Below are 27,290 nucleotides of genomic sequence, written 5' to 3'. Positions count from 1 at the left end.
AAAAAGCATGTTGAACTATCTACTTTCTAGAACCCCACAGAGGGAGCTTAGGGAACATTTATTTTAGCAGCATATGCCTAAATTGGGGGTTAAACATTAAGTAATAGCTTGGGGGGAGGGAAAAGTACAGCTAGTTAGGCAATTTGAACTGAAGGCAAGAAGAAATGTCTTTGGCCCCTAACTGGGGATGGCCAAGCATGAGAGGCTGGAAACCAGCAGAAGCCCTGTGGGCTGGCTGGCAGAGGGGATAAGTTGCAAAGGTGCTGACTTGAAAATCAGGGAGGTTTGCTTTCTAATGAAGGATGCGCAAGAAAAATTGGAAGGTGCAGGGACGTTTGATCCATTCCCCTCGCATCCCAGAACTTCCAAGCTTTCTACCTCTACTTTATGCAGCCAGCAGTATACTCCTAGGCCATCATTCACCCTAGTGATCCAGGAGAACCTGGGACTTGCATTTTCAGTCTCTGAGCCTGACCCTGAAAATGACCATCACTTGACTGTCAGACTTGGCCTGAGGTTTTTACTGTGCAAATGGAGTTTTGGTTTTGAAATGCTGAAATGTTGGCTTTCTCCTTAGTTTCCCTTCTGGAAGTTCTTTATTGCACTCCCCAGTTGCCAGAGATGACATCTTTGCAGCTTGAATCCAGCCTGTGAGCATGGTGGCAGTGCCGGGTGAGGGTCACAGGCACAGTGAGGGATTCATGGTTGTCTCTGGGAGGACGTGAAAGTGCGTGCAGAACCGGTGAACAACCACATAATAGTTCTCGCTGTTTTTTATCATAATAGCTACTTTTTTTTAGCTTAGACACCAGAACCACACACTCAACTGGCTTAGTAAGTTAGGACCTCTCATTTGAATTTTCTGAATAACCCATGTTGCATTCAAGTTTTCTGACTAGTTGGTCAAGAAATTAATCTTTCATCCTGTATGTCATCGCAATAGCAACAGTAGAATGGGGAGAGAACTCTGACACTAAGCCACTAAAATATGGACTAGTTTTTCAGACAAATCTTCAAATGGATGTGCTACTGTTTTTGTCTCAAAGTTACCAAGTTTGTGCAATAAGTGGAAGGGATGTCATCCCTGTTCAATAAAAGCTGAATGACATTCACGTTGATTTTCTAGACCACTGAGAAAATCTTTATTTACAATAAATTTCAATAAAATTTGCATAAATATATTCCCAATGTACAGTTTTCATCTCTGATTTCTTCATGTCATTTAAAAGGTTAGTCTGTCCTATTCTCATTGCTCCTTTCAGCCGCCAGCGAGGAGCTGATATTGACAGGTGGAGTGGTGCTGCCAAGTAACCGGGGGGCCCCTGAAGGCTCAGGGTAGTCAGAGTGCACCTCCTCAGGGGGAGAGAGATTTTCAGCTCCATCCTTGCTCTCCAGTTTCCTCTCCATGGTTGCCACCAGGATCTTGAGCCAAGTGTTCTCAGTGAGCAGGTTTTCCGAGGCATCAGCCAGCTCCTGAAGCTTCTGGGCCACCTCCTCAAGTTCCTGGGTCTTCTGTTCATACAGGGCCTGGAGCTGCTCACTGTGCAGCTGGAGCAGGCTGTGCTGCTTCTCCAGGGTCTGCTGCCGCTGCCGCAGCCGGTGCTCATCCCTGCGTGCAATTGAAAGCTGGGCCTCCACCTGCATTTGCGCTCGCTGAAGAGTGCTGATTTCAGCCCTCAGCTTCTGGATCTCTCTCTCCAAATGGGAGATGTGCCCCTGCTGTAAGACTGCCTCACTCTGAAGACACTCCTTGGCAGGAGGGTTAGCCAAGCTCTGGGGGACAGAAGCAGGGTCTGAGTGATGCAAAATGAACCTCAGCAGATTTGGAAGGGTGACGGGAAGGTCTTCGGGGTATTTCACACTTAGGTCCTTTCTGAAGAGAAAGGGAAAGGAGTCAAAGATGAGAACCATGCTAACATGTTTAGTCCAAAAACCAGACTGCTCCTGAAGGTCAGGCTGCTTATTTCCTGCAAAAGGCATTCCGAAGACTGGACTTAAAAGGCTGAGGATGCGCCTGCCACATGCTCATTCTATAATTAAGGTGGCTTATCTCAAACATGTGTCTGTTCCTGAGGACAAAGAGCTCAGTTTCTATTCACAGCCTCCAAGAAAATCGAGAGCTCTCAGGCCCAAGCCTAAAGCCAGTGAGGCAGGGCCCTGGGAGCACAGGGGCAGAGTAGCTTCTGTATGCTGAGAGGCCCAGGGGCATGTCAGGAAGGGTGTCATGGGGCAGGGCCATTACCCATGGCACTTCTGTGGCCATCAACAGTGCTTGGTACAATAAAATAGGAAAAACCTGAAACAGCCCAGTTTTCTTCAGCAAGCATTTATTCCATATTATCTAAGACAGGAGTTCTTAACTAGGGGTGACTGTACCCCACGAAGGACATTTGGCAACATCTGGAGACATTTTGATTGCCATGATGGGGAAGGTGTTACTGAAGCCCTGACGACCCCAGAGACTGAGGAACTGAAGCTACCTGGCCCTAAGAGTACAGGATAAGGAGGGAGGGTGTATTAAGGGGTTTTGCCCCAAAGTTTCACTGCAAGTCTGTTTGTAGAACATTCCTTTTTAGAACTTGTCATTTAATTGATGAGCAAAATTCCTACCACATATATTTCCCTGTGTATACACTACTTGGCCTCAATACATCAAAACCATCAGCTTTATGCAGGGGGTGGACAAATAAAGGTTATCCTTGCCCTCCAAAGGAATATAGGTTAAGAGCAGGGCCTGAGGCGCCTGCCCAGGACCAACTCGCAGGGCTACTGCTCACTGTCAAGAGCTCCCAGACAAGTGGCTTTTCTGTGCCCCTGCACTGCCTCATCTATCAAGAGGTAACAAGAGTATCATTTTCCACAGCACTGCTGTAAGGATACATGAGTTTACCCAAATGCTCAGTGAATGTTAGCTTTAAAAAAAAATCACTGTTCCTTAAAAAAAAACAACCAGAAACCGCTCATTAAAAGCTTGCATACCTTCTCCACACAAAAAGCCAGTGACAAAATACCTAAGAAAAGACAAGTGGTATTCTATTAATGGGTAGTCCTTTCCCTAAGAAATAAAAATTGCAGGGAAATTAAAACCAGGTATACCCCATTTTATACAACATTTATGGGAACTTTCAGGTAAATGGAATTATTTCAAGTATTTTGGGGGTTAAGTATAACCACACCCTCCTTTAAAGCACAGTTTTCTTAACATGTACGCTTTCTTCAAGTGGGGCCTTTCACCCTTTAGATCAACAAGTAAGTAAAACCATCCTGGCCCTTGTGAATCTGGGTGAGGAATGACAAGGAGAGGCTGATCTGCTTCTAAGTGTTGCAGCACAAATCTGGGCTAGGACAGACACTAAATGTGAAACACACACACATACACACACACACACCCAGCGCAGACACTAAATATGAATTACACACACACACACACACACACACACACACACCCCAGGGCAGACACTAAATATGAATTACACACACACACACACACACACACACACACACACCCCAGGGCAGACACTAAATATGAATTACACACACACACACACACACACACACCCCAGGGCAGACACTAAATATGAATTACACACACACAGGGCAGACACTAAATATGAATTACACACACACACACACACCCAGGGCAGACACTAAATGTGAATTACACACACACACACACACACACACACCCCACACCCCACCCCCACCCCCAGGGAAAGAGCTGCTGAGAGACCTGTGTGTGTATCTGGAGAGTTATAGGACTGAAAACTACTTCTAAGCATGCCATTTTAGAGTTCCTGGAGCAATCGCCATGAATCTACCTAATGGGTGTGCTAAAATGCTTCCAAACTTTCTAGAAGTAGCAAGGACACAGTGTCAACAAACCACTTCCAAGAAAGTAATCACTTTGAAAGTGTGGTGGTAAAGGTCCCTTTGTTTATCTGACTCTCCTCTAAATTCACTAGTAGCATGTTTATGCACCTCTGGCACATAAAAGGCCAAATAGAAAAATGAAAAATGGGGTGTAAGGTATCTACCCCAGAGAAGAGGCTATCATACTGGGAGGGTGGGCCTGCTCCTATGAAGAAGTGAGGGCCTGCCCCAGGGTACACATTAGAGTGAACCACCCCCTTCTGATCTCCTAGCACCTATATTTTGAAATGACACAGAGTGGTGGACGGAAATGTGGCTCTATGATCCTCCCTGAAAAGGAAGGCTGGCCTGGCCAGGAGCAGGAGGCAGCCCAGGTTGCACACTGTGGCACAGAACAAGCCCTTTCATATGGTTTTCTTTTCATGATTACAAATAAAGACATGTTCACTGTAGCCAATTTGCAAAAAATGGAAAAAGCATACAAGAGGCATTCCCAAATGACTTGTAATCCTCACTTCTCCAAAATAAGCATTGTCAACATTTTGACATCTTTTCTTCCCTTACGTACACATTTTAACCAGTTCAAATTTCCATTTTATCAAAATACATACATGTTTATATTATTTTCACCAAAAATGACCTAAGCATGTGTACCATTAAAAAGTCTCATTTACATGTTATCAATCAGTCTTTCTCATTTTATCTTTTGCAAGATCTGTCAGCTCATATCCTTTGCCCATTTACTTTGTGAGTAAATTGAACAGTCACTTTGGACCAGCTAACAGGAGCTTACTTCACTTCTATCATTCATTTTGAGAAAATAAGGAAAATTCCATTCCAAAGCAGTAATACTTTTGTTTACCAAGCAAGCTCTTTCATTAAAATACAACTGGACAGTCTTTTCATGCTCAGTATTTACCTTCTTGACTTTTCAATTCAAGGAAAACAGTAAGGGGCTGCAGTGAGCTCAATGTGGGTATGGAGAACAATGTCACCTCCACAATGACTACATCAGGCAATTTTAGATGAAAGGCACTCAAGCCAGACTTAAGTCCCCAAACACACAACTCTCCACCACCAAGTCTCTTGTTTGTCTTTTCCTGTCTATCTCAATACATATTCATGGATTCTAGTTGCTGAGAACTTCTTTATGCAAAGGCCAGTGCTGCATGTTATGACTTTAATCCTTTTCTAAGCTGTCTGGATTCAAAAATTATGCTTCATTAAACTTCATACACAACTTCTGTCCCACACAGATGAAATTGCTAGTGTTATTGTCCACAGTTCTATGACTGTGTGGCTCTTTAAAGCTTCTTAGAAAGAAAAAGGCTCATCATGACACGATCAGTAGAACAGGGTGAGTCACACTCTCTTTTTAGTGTGTGATTCGACAGGACCCTACTACCACAGGAAATATTCCAGAAAAAATTCTTCGTGATAAAGAGGAAAAAACAAGGAAATGATTCAATATATATGAAGGAAGCACTCTCCTGGCGAAATAATAAAAAATAGCAGTGGATGCAATAAATGGTAAAAGTGAGGGCAGGAAATTAAAACAGTAAATGTCACATGTGAGTTAGGGACCTCACTGAAATAACCCAGCAAATGCTTTTCCCAGTAAAGATACTGTCAAAGACATGTGACTGGGTCCCCAAGGAACCATCCTTTTAAAAACAAAATAGAATCTGAAAAAAGGGAGAGAACATCTGGATTATTGGCTTTGAAAGGCCCGGAGTTAATTTCCCTTTCTACCAAAACATCCGCATCCGCAAATTGCCAAGTCACATCCCCTTTGCTAATGTCCCGCCCCTGCTTGCTGGGCTTTCAGGGTAATTGCAATAATCACAGAACTTGGAGCATCACTTAGACAACAAATGTGAGGAGGTACAGGTGACAGCCCCGTGGTAGATGTTCACAGTAGTCTGCACACTTGGGGAAAAGGCTCCTTGACCCCTATTTCCTACTTGCACAAGAGGGACAAGGCAGTCATGGGCAGGGCTCAGTGAGAAATGACACATGTGAAAGCTTGGGTATGTGGGACCAAAACACCCTATAAGGCTCAACAGATGCCTGTTGTTTTGTCACACAGGAATGTGGGGCTCTCTGCTGTCAATCTTGGCACCCACTGTATGCTCATAAGGCCAAGAAAGCGATTGAGTTCTGATGGTGACATCTATTCTTGTGTAAAACACTATGGGAGGGGCATACTTCTTTCAGAGACACCACAGCTGTACTGTGACACCAAAGCCCTTTCACCTTTCGTCCCTAATGGCATATTTTTTGAACATTTTATTCAAAATAGTTTAGTAATAGCTAGTGATTTACATTTCACTTCCATAAATTATCTTAAACCCATTTCATTTTCAACAAAAGAATCCCATCTGCCCAAATATAAAAAAAATTCTGCATTACCTGTTACAGGGAAAAAATAAGACAGTAGGAAGACGGTCAACCATAAATTCCCAAGGAAGATCATTCTGAGATACATCAATCCTAGAAAATGGAAAGAACAGAAAAAGTAAAACTTATCAAGAAACTTCAACTTGAAAGAACCTTCTCAAATAACTGAAGAATCTAGAGCATTTTCTGCAACCAGCCCCTTCTCAGTGAGTGCACCATCAGCTTTAAGTTGGGCACAGCTAGTGCAGGAAGCACTGATACTTCCAGGACATGAATCTTCTCACTTTACTTACTGAGTGGATATGTAATGTCTTGAAAGTAAAAATGAACTTCCCCCAAAATGCCTCATTGACACCTCAGGAGTAGTCCACCTACCTGATAAGATCTGGGAAAGTACTTTAATCCCTAAATTAGCTCTGGAAAAACAAAGGAAATCATTGTGCAAAATACATCAAGCCTCTCTCACGATGCAAGAGAATTGGAAAAGAAAGTCTATATTTTATATTTTGTAAATCTGGATGGAGGCCCAAAAATATATATTTTATCTTAGCAGATTTAAAATTAATTTTCTAATACAGAAAATGACATCTGTGCCAAATTACCCAACCTACTTGTGTTTAACTACTATTTAACTAGGTGGTGGACCCTCTTGCAGCTGGCTATTAGCAGGATATGCAGCAGGCTCCCCACCCCTCCAGAGGCCTCTCAGGCAGAGCAAAAAGAACATTCTAGAAGGAGGAAACCAGTAGAGGGCCACTCAGTCCTATTCTCACAAATACTGCATAAAAAAGATGGATATGTTTCGACTCATTAACTTGATGGAAGTTTTCAGAAAGTATTGGGGGAGGTAGGATTAGCGCCATGCATTTGTCCAAGAGGATGAAATTCACTTTAAAAAAATGACAACCAAATTATAATGGTCTTAAACAGCTTGACTAATAGAATGGCACTCCTGCCTACTTAAAACATTAGAATTCCATTTTTTAAACAAGTGGTGTTGAACACTTTATTTTATAATCAAATGCTTTTCTCCTCCTTTAAAATTAATCATATATTTCATCCCCTATTCAATTATTTGTATGCAAAACACTGTTCTAATGAATGGGTAAAATTCCTATCAAATGCCCAAACATAATTTACTTAAGCATTCCTCTATTGTTGGATATAAATAATGTTACCATGCTACTGTGGAAGTCCTATTTCCCTAATTCCCTTAAGTGAAATTAACTGGGTCAAAGTTGTATAACCATTTTTGTGATTTCTTACAATGTTGCTTAATTCTATTCACTTAATTCTATTAGCTACATCCGACTATGCTAATTTCACTTTGTTTTATCAAAACAAGATTCTGTCACTTAAAAGCATTCATTAATTTAATAAGTATAAATGACACATTGTTACTGCTTTTTAATTTACATTTATTAGATTGTAATTTCCCCACTCATTTATTTATTCTCCTCTTAGACGAAACACCTATTCATATCCTTTTTTCATACTGGAATCCCTCTCAGCTGTTTCTCCACCCGGCCCCCACCCCTTTTTTTTATTGCAGTAAAATATATGTAACATAAAACTTACAATCTTACCCACTTCTAAGTGTACATACAGTTCAGTGGTATTAAGTACATTCATAGTGCTGTACAACCATCATCTTGCAAAACAACTCTACCCGTTAACTCCCCATTCCTCCCTCCCCTGCAACCCATGACACCCAACATTCTACTCTGTCTCTATGAGTCAGACTACTAGGTGCTTCAAAAACCACACAGTATATGTCCTTTTGTGTCTTATTTCACCTAGAATTAATGTCTTCAAGGTTCACTCATGTTGTAGCATGTGTCAGAATTCCCTCCTTTTTTAAAGGCTGAATAAAACTCCATTGTACAGACCTGTTTCATCTCAGCAGTTTCTTAAACAATTTTAATTTTTCAAGGTCTGGAGTATGATTGCCCGATTCTGAATCCTGGTCCCTCACTTACAGGTTGTGTGACTCTGGGCAAGTTGCCTAATCTCTCTGTGCCTCAGTTTCTTCCTCGGAAAAACAGAATGATACTTATGCCTGTTTCACTGGATATTCTGGGGACTAAGTCAGAATATGTACATATAAAAATCTCTCAGCACTGTAACCCCTCAAATTGGGCTTTAATTAGCATTTATAGCATGTAAGAAGCGAAATATATGATGTCTGTCCTGAAAAAGTCCAGCCATTGTTAATATAACAAGAACAGTTTATGCCACATTGATGTAACCTGGCAGCCAAAGAGAGTTGACTGAAATGCACAAGTGTGAACAATGACAACTTCATTGTACTAGTCAGTGGGGGTGGTAGATGCCATTGAATGAACATGTGTACTGTGTAGCCATCAGCATCCAAAATGACTGAGTGAGTAGAGCAATAATCTGCATCAAATTTTGCATTAAGTTTGAACATTCCTCCGTGGAAGCTATTTGCATGACTCAGAAGGCTGCAGCTATGGGCAACTGGTGATTCGAAACTTCATCATGACAACATGCCTGCTCACGCATCACATCTTGTGCAGAAGTTTTTGGTGAAACATCAAATTACCCAGGTGACTCAGTCCCACTACAGCCCAGATTTGGCACCCTGTGACTTCTGGCTTTTCTCACAACCAAAATCACCTTGGAAAAGGAAGAGATTTCAAACCATCGATGAGATTCAGGAAAATACAACAAGGCAGCTGAAAGTGTTTGGGAGAACTGTGTGAGCTCCCAAGGTGCCCACTCCAAAGAGGACTGAAGTGCCATTGTCCTATGTATAATGTTTCTTGTATCTTCTTCAATAAATGTTTCTATTTTTCGTATTACATGACTGGATACCTTCTGGTATCCATAAAATATAGCTCTTATCCTTTTTAAGTCTGTTTTCCTTGTTTATTTTCATTGCATATTTTTCTAGTGGAATTTGTTCATTTTTCTCTCATTTTTTTTAACTGCTTCACTTTGGAAAATTGCCTTCTCTAAAAGGAACTAGCAAATCCAATAATCTATCTTCTATTTTTTCTATTATTTGACCTTTTATATTTAATTATAATCTATCTGGAGGATTTTGGCCCCCAAACTGCTTACTACCTTATCAAAAAAAAAAAAAAACCTCTTTATTTAAGCCCTGTTTTTACAGAACAATGGTTTAAAATTTTTTGTTTACTAAAGAGCCCACATTCAGTATCCACAGAATCACAGAACTAAAACATAGATATCAACCAAGCTTTCCTTTAACTTTATGAATGAGGAGAAAAACAAGACCTGTGGAAAGATGTATTCCAGGTGCCAGGGCTGGTTGGCAGCATATCAGGGACTGGCCTCTTTTACCTGGGTTAAGGTCCCAGTGCTATGCAACTCCTGGGTACCCTTCCTGTGGTATCACAGGAAGCTGGCCATTGCAGGGGGCTGTTCTAGTCACCAGGTCAGCAGATGCTCCCACAGAACTTCACTCACCCTCCTATGAATTCAATCAGAGCTAAACACACTCAACATCATGGAAAAAACACTCAGAATTCACTGGAAATCTTTGGTTTCATTTTGCTTATGACTTCAAGCTGACAATTAAATTCAACCAAATCTTCCCCAAGGTTAATGAAAAATGGGCAGACCCTCGCAAAACATAAGGCTAAGCTGTAAGAAAGAGTGAAGCCAAGAACACTGCCCACGCTGCTGTAGAACAGGCTTCCTTACCTTGCCACAGTGACTGTATCCATCGGCAGGAGGCGAGCTAGCTGGATGAAGACATGATTGAGGGAAGGACAGAAGCCACACCACTGTGCATAATAAAGCAGCAAAACATCCTGTGGGAAAGGGGAGATTGCTATGACTGGCGCCTGGTAAATGGCTCCTCAGGCCCTCACTCTGCTTAGAAGCCAATAGGCATTCAATAAATGCTGCTTATATATAAATTACAGTGAAGAAATTGACCTTCAGATTTTTCCAAATACGTGCTTTGCTTTCTTAAGGACTTTTTGCAATTAGAAAATCATAGGTAATTCATACCTGTTCTGTAATAAGACTGGCATGTGGTTAATCTTCTATACATCAAAACCAACTGCTCACCCCAATAATTGCAGCTTTGGAAATAATTTAATAGGGATAGGTGGCTTGATTTTTGCCTCTCTTGTGATTCCATACCTGCTTTTGAAGGACTACTTCCCAAAAGGTATCAGTTGTTACTTCAGTGATTAAATGCTGAGAAGAGAACTGGGCAGAGTCACTTCCAATAAGATGCCTTTTCAAGGGACTGTAGAGAATGCTGAAGTTTTGAATAAAAGACTCTAAAAATAAAGAGAAAATGAGATCAACTCTTCTCTAAGTACAAGGAGTAGCTGGCCTACTTTAAACTCTACATTTTAAAAACTGGGATGACTTCGCGGGCTCACATTTTTAACATTTCACCTACATGCAAAACACTGAACAAAGCTGCCCAGGGTGGCACCAGGTTTTAGCCTGTGGTACTAACTCAGCAGACAGTAATTTAGATAACAAGACACTATGCATTGTTAGATGCTTTAATATTCAGACTAGGAATGCTATCCTGCTTTTTCCTAACAAGACTGGTCCACAAATAGACACCAGAGATTGCTTAAATCATCAACACGCTACAATCTTTTAAGAGATCTCAACCAAAGACCTTTAAGTATAACTACAAATGCAATAAATGCACTAGTCTACTGTAATGTATGAGGTATTTAATACTCATTAATTTGAGGAAAGGAGTTATGATTTTTGTTTCCATTATTGAAGTTCTTCAAGTTTCTTTCTTAAAATGTTTTTTTTTTAACCCTCAATTATTTGTAGCTGGAAAGCACATTAAAAACCCCCACAAATAACCCAAAAAACTAACTTAAACCAACAGTATTACCCTCCCCACAAATGCCACTGTATTATCTGAAGCAGCACTAATCTGAGTTTCACTTCTTTTTCTTTCATCTAACTCTCTCCATTCGGAGCTCCTAATGAACAATGCAATGCTCTGCCAAAAGAGAAGTGAAAAATGAAATGTGAAAACTAAAGAGAATTCATTACCAGCACTGAATAACACTTTGTTGGCTATGTTTTTGAAACATAAAACCAAGAATTATTTCCTAATCTGCATGAGGCCTGAATTGTGAGGCTTCCCCAGAGACAGCTGACTTAAGAGTCAACACTCAAAACCAGTAATGACACTCAGTAGATGTTTTTTGTTTGTTTTTTTTTTTTAAACAAGGACCTTACACATTTTATCACCAACTACAGGACAGAGAACAACTGAGCTTGATATTTCAGAATATATACAGAAGATAAAAAGATATCTTGAGAAGGCTTCTTTCGGATTACCCTTAAATTCAAAGTGAACACACTATGAACTCATTGAGTGCTTGAGTATAACCGAACAGAATCCAGAAAAATTCAATTAACATTTTAAAAATATAGGCTTGTTTCATTTTAAGAAAATTCAGTAACCAAAATCTAACTTTAGGAAACATGAATTAGGAGCAATTTGTAAAATTAATAGAGTATGCACTTCATAAAGTGACTGGCCACAGGGTCCTTTAAATACTCAGGAATAATATACAACGAAGTCAATACTTACATAAGCCTTTTCAAATCTGTCTAACATAAGGAAGAAGCTTCACTGAGACTTAAAAAAAAGACAGCTAAAAGGACTGTTATTTAGAGGCTCTGAGTTTATGTTTGTCATACTTTCTAAAACTTGAAAACAAAAGGTTTCCTTTCCTCCTGTCTCCATTTGGCAAACACTGACTTTCCCCATGTTTCCAATGAGGCTGAAGTAACATGGCTTTTGAATTCTCACTTCCTTACGTGTACATCAAGGATGTCAGCAAAGTCCTGGGAACAGGGCAATGTGGGCTAGAAACTGCAGCTGCCAACCCCCAAGCAGCCCCAAGGGCAAGCTCTCCTATAATGGGATCTTACCCTCCTAAAAATGTCGTTTGCTGCTTTGCAACCTGCCACTTGGTTGTTGCAATCTAGGCACCCAAGGCCACAGCAACATTTCCAACCCTTATAAAAGAGCAACAGAACAAATTAGGCCTTGACACATACATTTAAATCTCTGAGACAAAAAGGGAGGACAGACAGTTGTATTGTTTCACTGCTTTCTGTTGAAGTTCCTTGAGAACGAAGCTGCTATTAGGGCTCACACTCATCAGCCCCTTGGGACATTCACCCCAGAAGGGCTCTCTGTCACAGTGGCCAGGTTCCCAGCTGCAGCTCTCCCTACCTTAGAAATGTGACAGACACTGCCAATTTGGAACGTTGGATTCTTACCCTCCAAGCGCTAAATTACAAACTTAACCAAAATTTGGAGTTAGAAAAGTGATTTTCCATCTAACAGACAAAATTAGCTTCTTGTAAATTATGACGAATTGTAGCCTAAGTATTTCAAATGAGCTAAGGAGGCAATATCAGCCCCATGACCAAATGTAATGGGGTTCCCTAGGTAAAAGTTACCTATATGAAGTTACGCAAACTTATTTTGCTTGGGGAAGTAAAGTGTCTACAGTACCTAGGGTGAACTTCATAAGAGCTTGGTTTGGATCCAAGATATAGTGAGACTCTTCTTTCACATCAACAATTGCAGCAAATTCTTTCACCTGAGTGGTGCTAGGAGCACCCAGCCTTTCTGCATATAACCAAAACAAATTTGAATCCAAAAGGTAGAGGTTCAGGGTCTTGTTGGTTCTGCAGCTCAGGCCTATGAAGTTTGTCCTGTTCATGTCCACTTCAGGAAAGACACGCCTGTTCTCCTCAATGTGAGGAATGGAGCCTGGGGTATCAACCTCACATTCCTTCTCAAGGGAAGAAAATGCAATGTTTGGGGATTTGAAGACATCTGGTTCAGAATCAATTAAGCCTGTCACACCCCTGTTTATGGTCCTGCAACACGCAGTGTAGTAGCTGAAAGGGCTGTAGGAACTCAGAAAATTGCTACACTCCATGCTATCTGATATCACATGATAAAAGGCTTGCTCCTTGAGGTAGAAAGAATCCAGAGCTGCTGCCATTTCAAGAAAGCTGCACTGTGGCATGCTGACTGAGCTCAGCCTTATGCCCACGGCCGTCTGGTTGACACACAGTTCACAGACATTGTGGGTCCTGGAGATGGAGTGCCACTGGGGCAGCACCACGGTGTTGCAGCAGGGGGACACCGCTATCAGCGGGGGGTCCAGCAGCTGGGCGGGGGGTCCAGATGCCAGAGACTTGAACACTGGGGCATCCACTCGCCGCAGGTGCTGAAGGAGCCGCTCTACCACCTGGTCCCTGTGACAGTTCTTGTACTCCAAGGCCACTTCGGTGATCTGAAACACAGGGCAGAGTGCATGACGGGCACAGGGATGACTGAGGGAAAGACCCTGTAGCTGTTAGGCCTGGAAAGCATTCTAATCTGATTTGTAAGTAGGAATCCTGGCTGGAAACACTGCGTCAAATAGGAAGCTGTCACCCCAAATTCTATTAATAAAAAGGCTTAGATTATTTCTCAGAACATACCATTCTATCAATAAACAGTGATCTCTAAACAAAGATCAAAGGGGTCTTTAGGTAGATGCCTTAGCCTACTATATGACAAGAATGAAGCCCATAAGGATGATGTGGCTCAACCCACAATATACATCCAAGTTGCTGAAAAAAATGGGAAAAGAATTTAAATCTAACTCCCAGTTGAGTGCATTTTTCTTTACATCTATAAATCTCGTCCATACAATTTCTTTCTTCATCTAAACCAACAGTCTAAAAACTTCCCAAAAATTTAGTGAGTGGATCAAATTAATTCATACCATATAAATAAATATGCTTCACATAAATTCATGCTTCACAGGCTGTGAATTCATTCTGTTCCACATCATATCCATCCATCTTGCCTTCCCCCATAACCTCTTCCTCCTCTTATACCCACCCTCTTCAGGGCAAAGGGCATCATCAAACTAGAAAAATCAGCTGATCCTCAATTTCTCTTCTGCATCACCACAGGCCTCAAATCCAACCAGCTCTGACTTCAGTTTGGTAAAGAAGCCCCTTGTTTGAATCCCCATGGCCACTACCTCAATTCACAAACCACCAATTTCTCACCTCTGTGTTAACTGAGCCTCCACACTGTGACCACTTATTTTTAAAAATACAACCCCTAAGCATGAGACTTCCCTGACAAATGGCATTCGATGGCTCCGTATTACCTGTGGCAGAAAATGTAAAACAATCTGACCTGCATCTGCCTTTCCAAGGTCACCTCACCCTCTTTAGAGCACTTCAGACCTTCTCACAATGCCATGCCTTTGGAGGCTTAGTCAGGACCTCATCCATCTGACAAACCTCATTACCATCCCCAAGACCCAAAACCAGTGTGGCTACTTCAGTAAAGCTATCCCCATCTCCACCCAACCCTGAAAGAGTTGGGTTCTGCATCTTCAGAGTCCCAAAACCCCTTCCTAGAGTATCTCATAAGTGTCTGCTGAGACACCCCTCTTCCCCACAAGCTATGGATCCTCGTGGGCAGGGAACACATTTGATTTATCCTGCTATCTGCGGAGTCTAGTACAGAGCCAGGCACCAAACAAATGCTCAATAAACACCTGGTGAACAAGTGGCACCTCAGGGTAATGTACATGTTCCCATTTCCTGGTGACATTAACCGTGTACCCTGAGATTAGTATTAGCCATTTAAATTTACATTTCATTCCAAGACCCTTCCATTTCCAAATTGAGTATCTTTCACGACCAACCACTCACCCCAGCTTCATAAGAAAGACGAATAAGTAATTATAATTCAAAATGTATTTACTCTATAAAATAGAATCATATGCTAACTTGGATCAAATCTTGCTACAGTGAGTTAAAAGGTTAAGCAACTCAGGATTTTGTTTAATTAAATGTGTGTGTGTGGGTAAAATCCATTTAATGAGTGCTTTTCCAATTTCAAAAGACCCCTAAACTTTATAACATATGATATTTATAGAGAAAGTTAATCCAAGACATATGAGTTTGTACAGAAAAATAAATAATTTGAATAGTTCTTGGGCATATATAAGGTCACTTTAGATGATAAACCAGTGTTCTGTTTCTTCCTCACACATAAAACTCTCAGCCCTTTTTGGATAAGGCTGACAGCACATAATACTAACAAGGTCAGGCCTATACAATCTGTAAAGAGCCCCACCTTGGTACGGCTTTATATTCAAAGACACAATAGTACATTTGCACTCCCACCCATGCTCCACCCCCCAAAAAACCCCAAAATTCAAGAATTTACTGTAATATTTTATAAAAGGTCTGAGTATATTAGGGACGCAAAATTCCTTTAAAAATCTTCTTTCCTCATCTCTTTGATTGTTACCTCTGACAAACAAAGCAGCCATATAAAGGATATTTAATTGAAGAAAATATTTTGACTTCTGGTCAAGATAGAGGCATAGGTGAACATGACCTGCCTTCCTTGCACAATTACAACAAAAATTACAACTAAACCACAAAACAACTATGACCTCAGAAAATTGAGCTGTACGGAAGCCCAACCACCAAGGAACTAAAGAAGCCACATTCATCCAGACGAATAGGAGGGATGGAGACACAGAGACGTGGAGATGCAGAATGGGCAGTATTACACCCTCATGTGGTGGATAAAAATCAGAAGGATACCTTAGGAGTGAGGGATCCCAGCCCTCCACCAGACCACCCAACCCAGGATTCCAGTACCAGGAAGTTAAGTCCCCATAACTTCTGGCTGTAAAAACTAGTGGAGGTTGGGGCGGTGAAAGAAACTGCAGGATTCTCAGGCATTTCCTCTTAAAGGACCCATAATTGACTTAGGACTTACACAGACTCACTCCCTCTGGGCTACAGCACTGGGACAATAGCTAGAAGGGCACCAGTGGCGTAAGTGTCTGGCATCAGGGTGAGTGCCAGGGGTCAGCTTCCTCCCAGATAATTACTCCAGAAGTCAGGCAGTGGCACTGTCCCCTTTCTGTGTCCTCTTCCATACAGAGCCACAGAGCAGTGACACCATATGGGAGACTCCATCAACCCGGTTCACATGGGTTGCCCCACCCTGGTGATTACCTAAGGCTCCTGCACTTTTCTACAATAGGCCATGCTATTAAGACAAGGAGTCAAAGCAGCTCTGCCTAACACATAGAAGCAAACACAGGGAGGCTGCCAAAATGAGGAGACAAATAAATATGCCCCAAATGAAAGAACAGAACAAAACTCCAGAAAAAGAACTAAACAAAATGGAGATAAGCAATCTATCATATGCAGAGTTCAAAACACTGGTTATTAGAATGATCGAGGAAGTCGTTGGGTACTTCAACAGCATAAAAAAGACCCAGGCAGAAATGAAGGTTACACTAAGTGAAATAAAGATAATTTTATAGGAAACCAACAGTAGAGTGGATGATGCTAAAAATCATATCAATGATTTGGAACATAAGGAAAAAATAAAAAAATTCAATCAGAAGAGCAAGAAGAAAAAAGAATCCAAAAAAACAAGAATAGACTAAAGAGCCTCTGGGATAATTTCAAACATACCAACGTTCTAATCATAGGGGTGCCAGAAGGAGAAGAAGAAGAACAAGAAATTGAAAACTTAGGTGAAAAAATACTGAAAGAAAAGTTCCCCAATTTGGTGAAAGAAATAGACATACAAGTCCAGAAAGCACAGAAAGTGCCAAACAAGTGGGACCCAAAGAGGACCACATCAAGACACATCATAATTAAAATGCCAAAGGTTCAAGATAAAGAGAGAATCTTAAAAGTGCAAGAGAAAAGCAGAGTGTTGCCTGTAAAGGAGTTCCCATAAGACTGTCAGCAGATTTCTCAAAAGAAACCTTAAGGCTCCAAGGGACCGGTGAGAAGTATTCAAAGTGATAAAAAGCAAGGGCCCAAAACCAAGATTACTCTATCATCCAGCAAAGCTATCATTTAGAATGGAAGGGCAGATAAAGTGCTTCCCAGACAAGGTAAAGCTAAAGGAGTTCATCATCACCATTAATATATGAAATGTTAAAGGGATTTATTTAAGAAAAAGAAGATCAGGATGTGAGGGCGATCTGGCTGCGACATCTGTCACCCCATTGATCGCCAGGGTTGATTCGGCTGATCTGGCTGGCTAGGCGGGTGTCCCCTTCCTCCCTCACCGATCCATGTGCGTCCCTCCCGAAGCTGCGCGCTCGGTCGAAGAGGACGACCTTCCCAAATAGAGGAGAGGACCGGTCTTCGGTCAAGGGTATACGAGTAGCTGCGCTCCCCTGCTAGAACCTCCAAACAAGCTCTCAAGAAAAAGAAGATCAAAACTATGAACGTTAAAATGGCAATAAATTCACAACTATCAAAAATTAAATCTAAAAAACAAACTAAGCAAAGAGGCGGAATAGAAACAGAATCACAGATATGGAGATCATTTGGAGTGTTATCAGTTGGGAGGGAGAAGGGGAAGAATGGGGGAAAAGATGCAGGGATTAAGAAGTACAAATTAGTAGGTACAGAGTACACAGGGGGACATTAAGAATAGTATAGGAACTTCTGGCCAAGATGGAGGCCTAGACAGACACACTGCATCTCCCTCTACAACTAAGGAGGAATAAAACTACTTCAAAACTGGAGACAACCAGAAGTTCCAGAAAATCAAGCTGCATGGAAGTCCAACAAACAAAGATACAAAGAAAAAATACTTATCCAGACAGGTAGGAGGGGTGGAGCTGGGGAAGAGAGGATGCAGTGCGGGGGTGGCAGTGGCAGCAGTGGCAGACCAGCGGAAAGCACAGTCACACATTTTAAAAAGTCGGGAGGGACACCTGGGGAGCGTTCCCAGCCTCAGACCAGACCACGCAGCTCACAGTCCCAGCACCAGGGAAAATAAAGCCTCATTACTTGTCACTGTGCAAACCAGTGAGGGTTGGGGTGGAGGAAGAAACAGCCCATCTCTCAGCAGAGTCCACTTCTTTAAAGGGCCCCCACAGTCCTAGAACGTCCACAGAGCCATCCACTCTGGGAACAACGGCCAGGACAACAGCTAGAGCGGCGCCAATCCCGTACAAAGTGGGAGAAGTGCCTAGAAAAGGGTTGAGTGCTGAGCAAGCAACATTGTTCCCTCTCAGACCCCTCTCCCACATACAGCGCCACAACGTGGTACAACACGTTGCCCATACTAATGAATACCTAAGGCTCTGCCCCTTACAACATAACAGGTGTGACAGCTCTACCTAAGACACAGAGGCAAACAAACACAGGAATCTGTCAAGATGAGGAGACAGAGAAGTATGGCCCAAAGGGAAGAACGGATCAAGGTCCCAGTAGGAGAACTAAGTGACGAGGAGATAGTCAACCTAAAAGACGCAGAATTCCAAACACTGGTTATAAAGATGCTCACAGGCTTGACAGATATGCTTGAGTACAGCAAATGTAAAAGAGAAGTGAAGGCTATGCTAAGTGAAACAAAGGAAAATCCACACAAAACCAATGGTGAAGGGAAGAAAACCGGGGTTCAAATCAATGATTTGGAACATAAGGAAGAAAAAAACAGTCAACCAATACAGAATGAGGAAATAAGATTTGAAAAAAATAAGGAGAGGCTTGGGAACCTCTGGGACAATTTTAAATGTGCCAACATCCACATCATGGGGTGCCAGAAGAAGAGGAAAAGCAAGAAATGGAAAACTTATGTGAAAAAATAATGGAGGAAAACTTCCCAAATTTGTCAAAGGAAATAGACATACAAGTCCAGGAAGCACAGAGAGTCCCGGGCAATCTGGACCCAGAGGGGACCACACCAAGACACATCATGATTAAAATGCCAATGATGAAAGATAAAGAGAGAATCCTAAAAGCAGCAAGAGAGAAGCGGAGAGTTACCTATAAAGGGGTGTGTATAAGACTATCAGCTGATTTCTCAAAAGACATTTTGCAGGCAAGAAGGGACTGGCAAGCAGTATTCAATGTGATGAAAAGCAAGGACCTACAGCCAGGATTACTCTATCCAGCAAAGTGATCATTTAGAATGGAAGGGCAGATAAAGTGTTTCCCAGACAAGATAAAGCTAAAGGAGCTCATCATCACCAAGCTATTATTATATAAAATGTCAAAGGGACTTACTTAAGAAGATCAGAACTATGAACACTAAAATGACAACAAACTCACAACTATAAACAACTGAATCTAAAAAATAAAAACAAGAACTAAGCAAACCTGAATAGGAACAGAATCATAGGTATGGGGATCATTTGGAGGGTTATCAGCTAGGAGGGGGAAGGGGGAAAAATGGGGAAATGGTGCAGGGATTAATAAGCATAATGGTTTGGTACAAAATAGACAGGGAGAAGTTAAGAATAATATAGGAGGCTGCAAGCCAAGTGTCGCTGGTTCGATTCCCAGTCAGGGCACATTAATAGGTTGCACATCAGGTCCCCAGTTGGAGGCGCAAGTGAGAGGCAACCACACAGTGATGTTTCTCTCCCTCTCTCTCTCCTTTCACCTCCCTCTAAAAATAAAATAAATAAACAACTAAATAAATAAATATTTTTTTTAAAAAAAGAATAATATAGGAAAGGGTGAAGCCAAAGAACTTACATGCACGACCCATGGACATGAACTAAGGGGATGGGATTGCTGGAGGGAAGGGGGATACTGGGCAGAGGGGAGCAAAGGGGGAAAAATTGGAACTACTGTAACATAATCAATAAAATACACTTAAAAATTTTTTGTAAATTAAAAAATATATAAATGGAGAGAAGAAATAACTGTCATGAATATAATTAAGGTTGTTTTGGAAAAGCTGTAATTAGGAATGTATTGGCTAGAGAAGAGTTCTCTGTTTTTATAAACCTTATACTACTTGACTTAAAATTATGTACATGTGTTTTTTGATAAAGATAAAAATTAAAATATATAATTGGAAATATATATATATAGAGAGAGAGAGAGAGAGACTTAAAAAAAAGAATAGTATAAGAAATGGAGAATCTAAAGAACTTATATGCATGACCCATGGACATTAACTAAGGGGAAGGGATTGCCAGAGGAAATGGGGGGTACCAGGTGGAGGGGAGCAATGTGGGAAAAACTGGGACAACTGTAAGAGCATAATCAATAAAATATATTTTAAAAAGACAATATTTTGTATAGAGTAATGCTCTTGAATAATGAGGAATTCTTATTTTTTCCTATAAAGTGAAGCAGTTTTATTTTACATAACAGGCAGTTTTGAAAACGCAGCTCAAGTTACATTCCATATGTAAATCACTTGATGTCATATTCAATTCATGTGAACTAATGAGGAATATTTGGCAAATAAATTTAAATGTTTACCCTCTAACTGCTTCATTCCATTTCTTTAATCAGAGAAATCTGTAAGCCTGAATAAGAAAACCATGTCTTTGCTTGCCAGACTCATTGACTGTGAATGTCTCAAAGCAGGACTGTTAAAGCTGAAAACAAGTCACACAGACTCTGCTGGCTGTGGGAAGCATTTCTTTTGATAAACACACTGAGATGTCTTATGACCTCTCTAGAACTCTGGAGACACCAGGGGCCATGGCCTGAAATTGTATGCAGTGCAGGCAGTGCTCTCCTATGTGGGGAGTGGGCACATGTACAAGAGCAGCTGCCCCGTCCTGGACTGGGCCTCTCAGTGTAGCCATCACATCACTGTCTCCTACTAACCCCCATCAAATTCCCCTCTACAGCTGCTCCAAAATTCCTTGTTTGGCAAGCCCCCAACTCTACTACCCTCACTCCACAATGACCTCACTCTTCTCACAATGTAAGCTTCCTCAGCTGTCTGCCCAAAGTCAGGCCTGAAGGCAGTAATGGAAAAAGAAGGATGAAGGCTTAAACTATTTTGTCTTCAAGGAGCCGAAGAGTTTAGAATTAGAGACTTCTGGTCAGTGTATCACTATTTCCCTGGTCACACACTCCCCTTACAATCCCCACCACCACCATCCAAGTTCAGGATCCTACTACTTCTCACTTTTTGGAACATTGCTGCCAGGAAAACTTTAATAACAGTAATGCACATCTCTACTGACATCTTTACTGACACGTCAGTTAGACTTTGTAACGACAATGAATGCGAAAGTCCTCCAAGAAGCACGCAAGGGCCTCTCTTCCAAAGTTTTTTTTCTGGGTCTTCTCCAATAGGCCATTTATGGGGACCACAAAATCTGTACTATTTCCTAAAACCTAAACCTATTGCAACTTCCCTCCCCCTGTGCCTTTGCTCAAGCTGTTCTTTCTCAGAAGTCTCTTTCAACTCATAAAGACCCTGACCACCACTAAAGGTCTATCTCAATACTTGCCCCACCTACAGCCTCTCCCAACCTCTCCCCTACCCAGTTCCCAGCTCCCGGGACACAGTCCTCTCCTTCAATTCCCCTGACCCAGGCCTGGGGCTAACCTTCCTCTGCCTTGATTTATAAGCACAGTCTTGTTCCCCTTTGGACAAGCCACTGAGATCCTGAGACCAGGACTGCTTCTTCTCCACCTTTCTTCCTTGGGGCTCCCAGATACGGTGCTCAGTAAACATGTGCTAAAGTGATCTGAAATAAAGAGGGAACTGTACTGCACAGAACACTATACTTGCCGGCTAATTTCTATTGCTGCTAAGATGTTACCTGGTTTTCAGCAACCTCAACCACACACAGGTTAAATAAATCCATTCACCTTGCAGGAACACTATGAGCCCTGAGGAAAGGAGCCACTGGCAAAACTGTAATAAACAGAAGGCCTGGCCATAGACAGAGAAGTTAGGGGACAAATGTTCAGCCAGAGCAAAGGGCTAGAAAGCAAGTGCCCTAGCGCCAGGGTCCTCAATTCAACCATGACCACTTGAACAGAGGTCCTGGGCTCTCTGGTCACAAAATAGCACCCCACCCAGGACCCTGACATGCCCAAACCAGGCAAAATAAAATTCTCCAGAAGGAAACTTTAAAAGTTAAAGTAAAAACCCACACCTTGCTTAAAAACCCACACCTTGCTTAAAAACCCCACCTTTCCTACAAAGAGCTTTAAAATTCTTAATATTAGATGCAGTAAAGGCCTAGTAATTTGGAAGTGTCTTAGTTCATAAAATGTGTAGTGAGGATTTTCTAAAGAAATTAAGTCTTATTACTTCGAGTCCTCCCTAATCAAATCTACTTCATTTTTCTCTTCTTTCTTCCCCTAAGCCAGGATAGCAGCAAACATTCAGAATGCTCACCAGCAAGGATAATAACTTCAACGAAGTGAAAGGTCTGGCTTGGCAAGAACCCTGCCTCCCCATTCCCTCTAGGCAGACAATTAGGCTCACACGGAGAAGCTGGGGACAGGCAGTGTCTGGTTAACCTGGCTGGTGGTACACTGGCTGTCTGAAATTGGTTTTGGCCAAATTAAGGCATCCTTGAGGGAAGGAAAAAATAAAACCCCCAGTAAATCCAATTTAGCAATCCTAGGCACTGTCTCCTGACTGTTTCTGCTCTCTCCAAGTGGCTCCAAATGATCCATGTATTAAATAAACTCATGCCCAGATGGAGTGAGTATACCAGATGAGGCAGAAGAGGAGGAGGGAGGGGCAGGCTCTGGCCACCTGCATAATAGGAAAGGTTTAGAAAAATAAGGGATCCCAATCTCAGCACTGCTGCTCCTGGCTGTTGGGCTGAGGATGGCCAGGACCAGCAGTCTGGCCAACCGCCATGGTAATAACATCTCCTAGGCCACACTAAACCCTGCCTGTGTTTCTGTCCATTCCCTCTGTCCCATTCCCTGACTTTAGTCATCAAAGGAAGAGGGAACATATGGTCCTTCTCTGGAGAGGCATGGTTTGGCTCTCCTGTCCCCTGCAACTCACCCAGACCTGAGTAGCTGCCAGTAAACGTGGCCAGAGAGGCTTTGGTGGATCCTATCCTAAGCATGGGCTTTCCTGCTCCTTTACAGGAGAAAGGAGTAATGCCATAGGAACACAGCTGCCACTCCTGGCAACCACTCAGTTACCAGTGGAAATTATTCTGAACATAGAATGAGAGAAGTCCAAGTGAATGAGGTTTTCCTACTCCTTGAGTCTTAACATTAGGACTCTTACCTCATCTATTAAAGGATGACTTTCAGCTAAGGGATTAAAAGGTATAAATAAAAAAAGGGCTGGTCCTTTCTTCAATTCATTATTCAGCAGGAGACTCTTTCCACCATGTGGCCACAGCCATCGAAGAAGTGTCTCTCGGTTTTCTAAGGCCCACTTATAGATGTTCTCCGCTGTGTAGTTGATGACCTCCCTGGGAAAGACCTGTGAAGGACAAACACACGGAGGATGAAAGGCAGAGCAAGATCAAAGCACATCAGTACTGTCCTCAAGAGCTCCAATGAACCCCACTACTTCACAGGTGAGGAAGATGAGGCTTAGAGCTGTGACATGACCTGCCCGCGCTTGTGCAGCTGAAACCTGGCTCAACTTCTCCAGACAGAGCATTTCCTCACAAGTGGCTGGAAAAAGCAAAAGCAGTTGCAAGAGGTGACTTTCATATCATGTGATTTATCTTTTTCCCTTTAGACAGATTATTGTTCAACAAATAATTCTTCCTGCCTACTGCTGGCAGCATGGACCTCTACTACCCTAACCAAAGGGGAGCTATTAGATGTTATTGGATTACTTTATAAAAGGATGAATGAATATCTAAAGGGGCAGAAATTATGGAGTCAAGGATTGTTCAGATTTTTACGTTGGTCCCTCAAAAGTTGGCTCATAGGGTGGGAATGGACCTTCCATCAGGGCAAAATTGTATCTGTATTGCTCACCTGTAGCCCAAGTGACTGGAAGAACACCTGACACAGAGCTGAAACCCAACAAATATTTGAATGAGTCTATACATGACCTAGAACTTGTACAGGCCACAAAACACACTTATGGGTAGAACACAAAAAAGGGACATTTGGATTTTTTGCTTTGTTTTTCTATAACAACCAAAGTGTATCAATATAAAATCATTTTTGAAATTTCAATGCTATAAATCACTGGGTTTGAAACAAAACTCCCACAAAAATGTTTTGGAGGGTTCCACAGAATGAGATATTTTATACCCCACCCCCCTAATACAGAGATTTAAATTGCCTTATAACAAAGATGTCCACTGCTTTTATTTTTTAAATACTAGTATCCCAATAATATATCATTTGATAAAAGGAATTCTGCTGCTAAATCAACCAACCAACCTTAAAGAACTATGGAATTGATGCAGTAAACCCAATATATTTTTCAGTGTCATTCTCATAGGCCTATCTTTTCTCCATTTATTTTAATTTCTTCCATTTATTTTAATTTTACTATAAATATGATATATGTTGGTTATATAGCATGTTATGAAAGAAGGATGAAGGAAAACGACAGACAGCAAAAGCAGATCCAGTTAAAAGAAGCTCAGACAGGGGCCCTAGGAGTGGGTGGGCGGCGGACAAACAATCACATCAGTGATTCTTAAAGTGGGACGATGGGAATTTGAAATAACATACTCAAACATTGTAACAAACATTTTTGTTTTTTTGAAAACCCCAAAATACCTTTGATTTTTGTGATATAAACTGTAAGAAGTAAAGCACAACACCTGGGCTACTAGAAATATACAGAAGCCAGGGTGACTGGCAACCAAGGAGGTGTCCCCGGGAGAGCACCTAACTGCACCTACAAGGCACTAGACTTGTAGTGGAGCGAGGTTTAAAGGGCTGGAGTCCCTGGGTATGGGGACACTGGTCTTCACTGGACCTTTAAGTCACTGACACTGTCAATGAAGTTAAGAGATAAAAAATACATAAGAAAAGTAAACTCTCAGTGATGGGACTGAGGAAGTAGCAATAAATAAAGCGGAAGCACAGGACTAGCAGGATATAGGTCAAAAGCTCAGAAATAGCTGAGTTGAGGTTGATCCACCAAAAGCAAATTAAATCAGGGAGCAAAGACTACAATGGAAAACCAAGGCTCTCTAGGATGAGAAGCCATCAACTTCTCACTGCGACTTGACAAGAACTTCAAAATCCATTATATCAGCTAAGGAGAAAAGCATGTCATATGGCTACTCTTGGTAAATGGAACCAAGGAACAAAGAACATCGCCCAGTGGAAGCTTAAATTCTGAGAACATGAGCCCAGAGTAACAATTCTCCAACAGAATAATTCTGCAATTTCATCCAAGAAGGAAAACTAACAGGCTGTCCCAAAACCTAAGACTATAAGAATTTCTAGACATTAAATTCAAGATCCCTCTAATGAATGGTTCTTAACCAGGGACATGGGCTCTAGAGTGGGACTGTAAGAACTCTCAATTTGCATATAAAATCATGTGCACTTTCCTAGAGTGTCCATAGATTTTATTCAATTCACAAAGAAGTCTATGACCTAAACAAGGTTAAGAACCACTGCACTAATATAAACGTGATTTCAAAATACTTACAAGTGATGTGTTGAAATGTCTATGTAAATACACACTTCCAGAGTGTACTAAGGATACCAGTTTCGCAAGATGTTTATTTGTGATAACCCCAAATCGTACTGTTCCTAGGTAATCTGAAACAGAAAATTTTCCTTTATTAAAGAAAAGGCCTATGCCTTAAAACAACCACAAAACCCAATGATCAAGTCTTGATGCACAAATTCCCTGGAGCATAGCTCTTTCTGGTCACCTAGCCTAGACAGGGAAGGAAGAGGAGCTGAAGAAACCTCCACCTGATACAGACCTCAAGCCTACTCCTGAGTAACATCTCCGACAATTGCCTGCACTGTTTCTATCAGTCTGTGCAGTCTGTGCTGACCTGACCTCATTCCCCGTCTTGGAGCCCAGGCATATGCTGTTCTCTCTCTGTCTGGACACTTCCATGGCTAGCTCCCTCTTATCATTCAGACTTTAGTTCTGACCCTACCTTCCTTGAGATAGCTTCCCTGCCCACACCATCTCAGGACAAATACTCAGAGGGTAAAGTGTGTAAGGGAAAACTAGGGCTCCTACCCCACTCAGGCACTCTCTCTACCATTACCCTATTTTTTAATAACACTTACTAACATCTACATAATTTTAATGACTTATTTAGCTTTTCTTTGGTCCAACTTCCTCTTAAGTTCTGTGAAATTAGAAACCTGGTTTATTGCTGTTACCCCCAGCACCTACAGCAGTGCTTGAGCTTATGATAAAAGATCAATAAATGAATGAATCTAGCACATACAAATAACTCATACAAATTAGTAAGACAAAGAAAGCAGTTAAAAATGGGGAAGTCACAGAAAAGAAAATGTTAAAGGCTAATAATTACATGAAAATACATTCAACTTCACTATTTCAAAGGAAGGCAAATTAAAACAAAATATCACTTTTTATCCTCAGATTATCCAAAATTTGAGACAAGAAGTATCAAGTAATGATGATCAATAGAGAAATGAGTACTCTGATAGAATGCTGGTGGAAAAGGTAAAATGGCAGCCACTAGGAGAAGCAATGACACACGCTGTATGATCACAAAGAAACAAGGACAGAGCCTGTAGCCCCGCAATTCAACTTCTTAGCATCCACAAATGTGCACTAAGAGTCACAGGTGAGAAAAGTCACTCAGAAATACTCTGCAGATGTTAAAAACAATGGCGCAGGGCTATTTATAAAACATTAGTAGATTTCAAAGATATATGTGAGTGAAAAAGCAAGCTAAGGAAAGATAAAGTACACCTTTTATGTAAAAAAGAAAACCTCACACTTAACAAGAGTTTTCTTTTTTTCCTACTGGCACATATATCTAGAAATGTAAAAATATCTCAAAGGATAATAAAAGTAGTTCTGTATTGAGGGATGGAAATCAAAAGGGACTTTATCCTTATGTGTGAAGCTTTCTTTCTTTCCCCAAGGAGTATATATAATCTAATACTTGTGTGATTAGAAATGGACTTAAATATCTAGTGCTAAAGGAGGGTGCATAAGATGGTGTAGGAAAAGGTACATTCTTTTCCTATTTATTTTCTGCTTTATTAGCAGATGTGAAATAAAATCAGTTAAACTTTAAATAATATCAAGTTATACCCAAGTA

The 27,290-nt window shown here is 41.4% G+C and overlaps 1 protein-coding gene across 3 annotated transcripts in view; it reads right to left on the bottom strand.

The window, feature by feature from the left end:
* Positions 1-1,114: 1,114 nt before the first annotated feature.
* The window catches only part of TXNDC11 (thioredoxin domain containing 11), a 64,272-nt gene continuing 38,096 nt past the window's right edge, over positions 1,115-27,290 (bottom strand). For 2 of the 3 annotated variants that reach the window (XM_090277003.1, XM_090277005.1), the window contains 7 exons: positions 25,676-25,788; positions 23,321-23,521; positions 12,788-13,580; positions 10,411-10,553; positions 9,964-10,073; positions 6,283-6,363; positions 1,115-1,873 (listed from right to left, as the gene is read on the bottom strand). In XM_090277003.1, coding sequence (XP_090133129.1) covers positions 1,231-1,873; positions 6,283-6,363; positions 9,964-10,073; positions 10,411-10,553; positions 12,788-13,580; positions 23,321-23,521; positions 25,676-25,788 — 2,084 coding nt within the window. In that variant the 3' untranslated portion in view covers positions 1,115-1,230. The remainder of the gene's footprint in view (positions 1,874-6,282; positions 6,364-9,963; positions 10,074-10,410; positions 10,554-12,787; positions 13,581-23,320; positions 23,522-25,675; positions 25,789-27,290) is intronic. The other variant, XM_090277004.1, reaches the window with a different exon arrangement.

Source organism: Furipterus horrens, unplaced genomic scaffold (genome assembly GCF_987537825.1).
Source record: "Furipterus horrens unplaced genomic scaffold, mFurHor1.1.pri manual_scaffold_5, whole genome shotgun sequence".
NCBI lineage: Eukaryota > Metazoa > Chordata > Mammalia > Chiroptera > Furipteridae > Furipterus > Furipterus horrens.
Note: the sequence above shows the minus strand (reverse complement) of the source record. Positions and strands in the feature narration are given on the sequence as shown.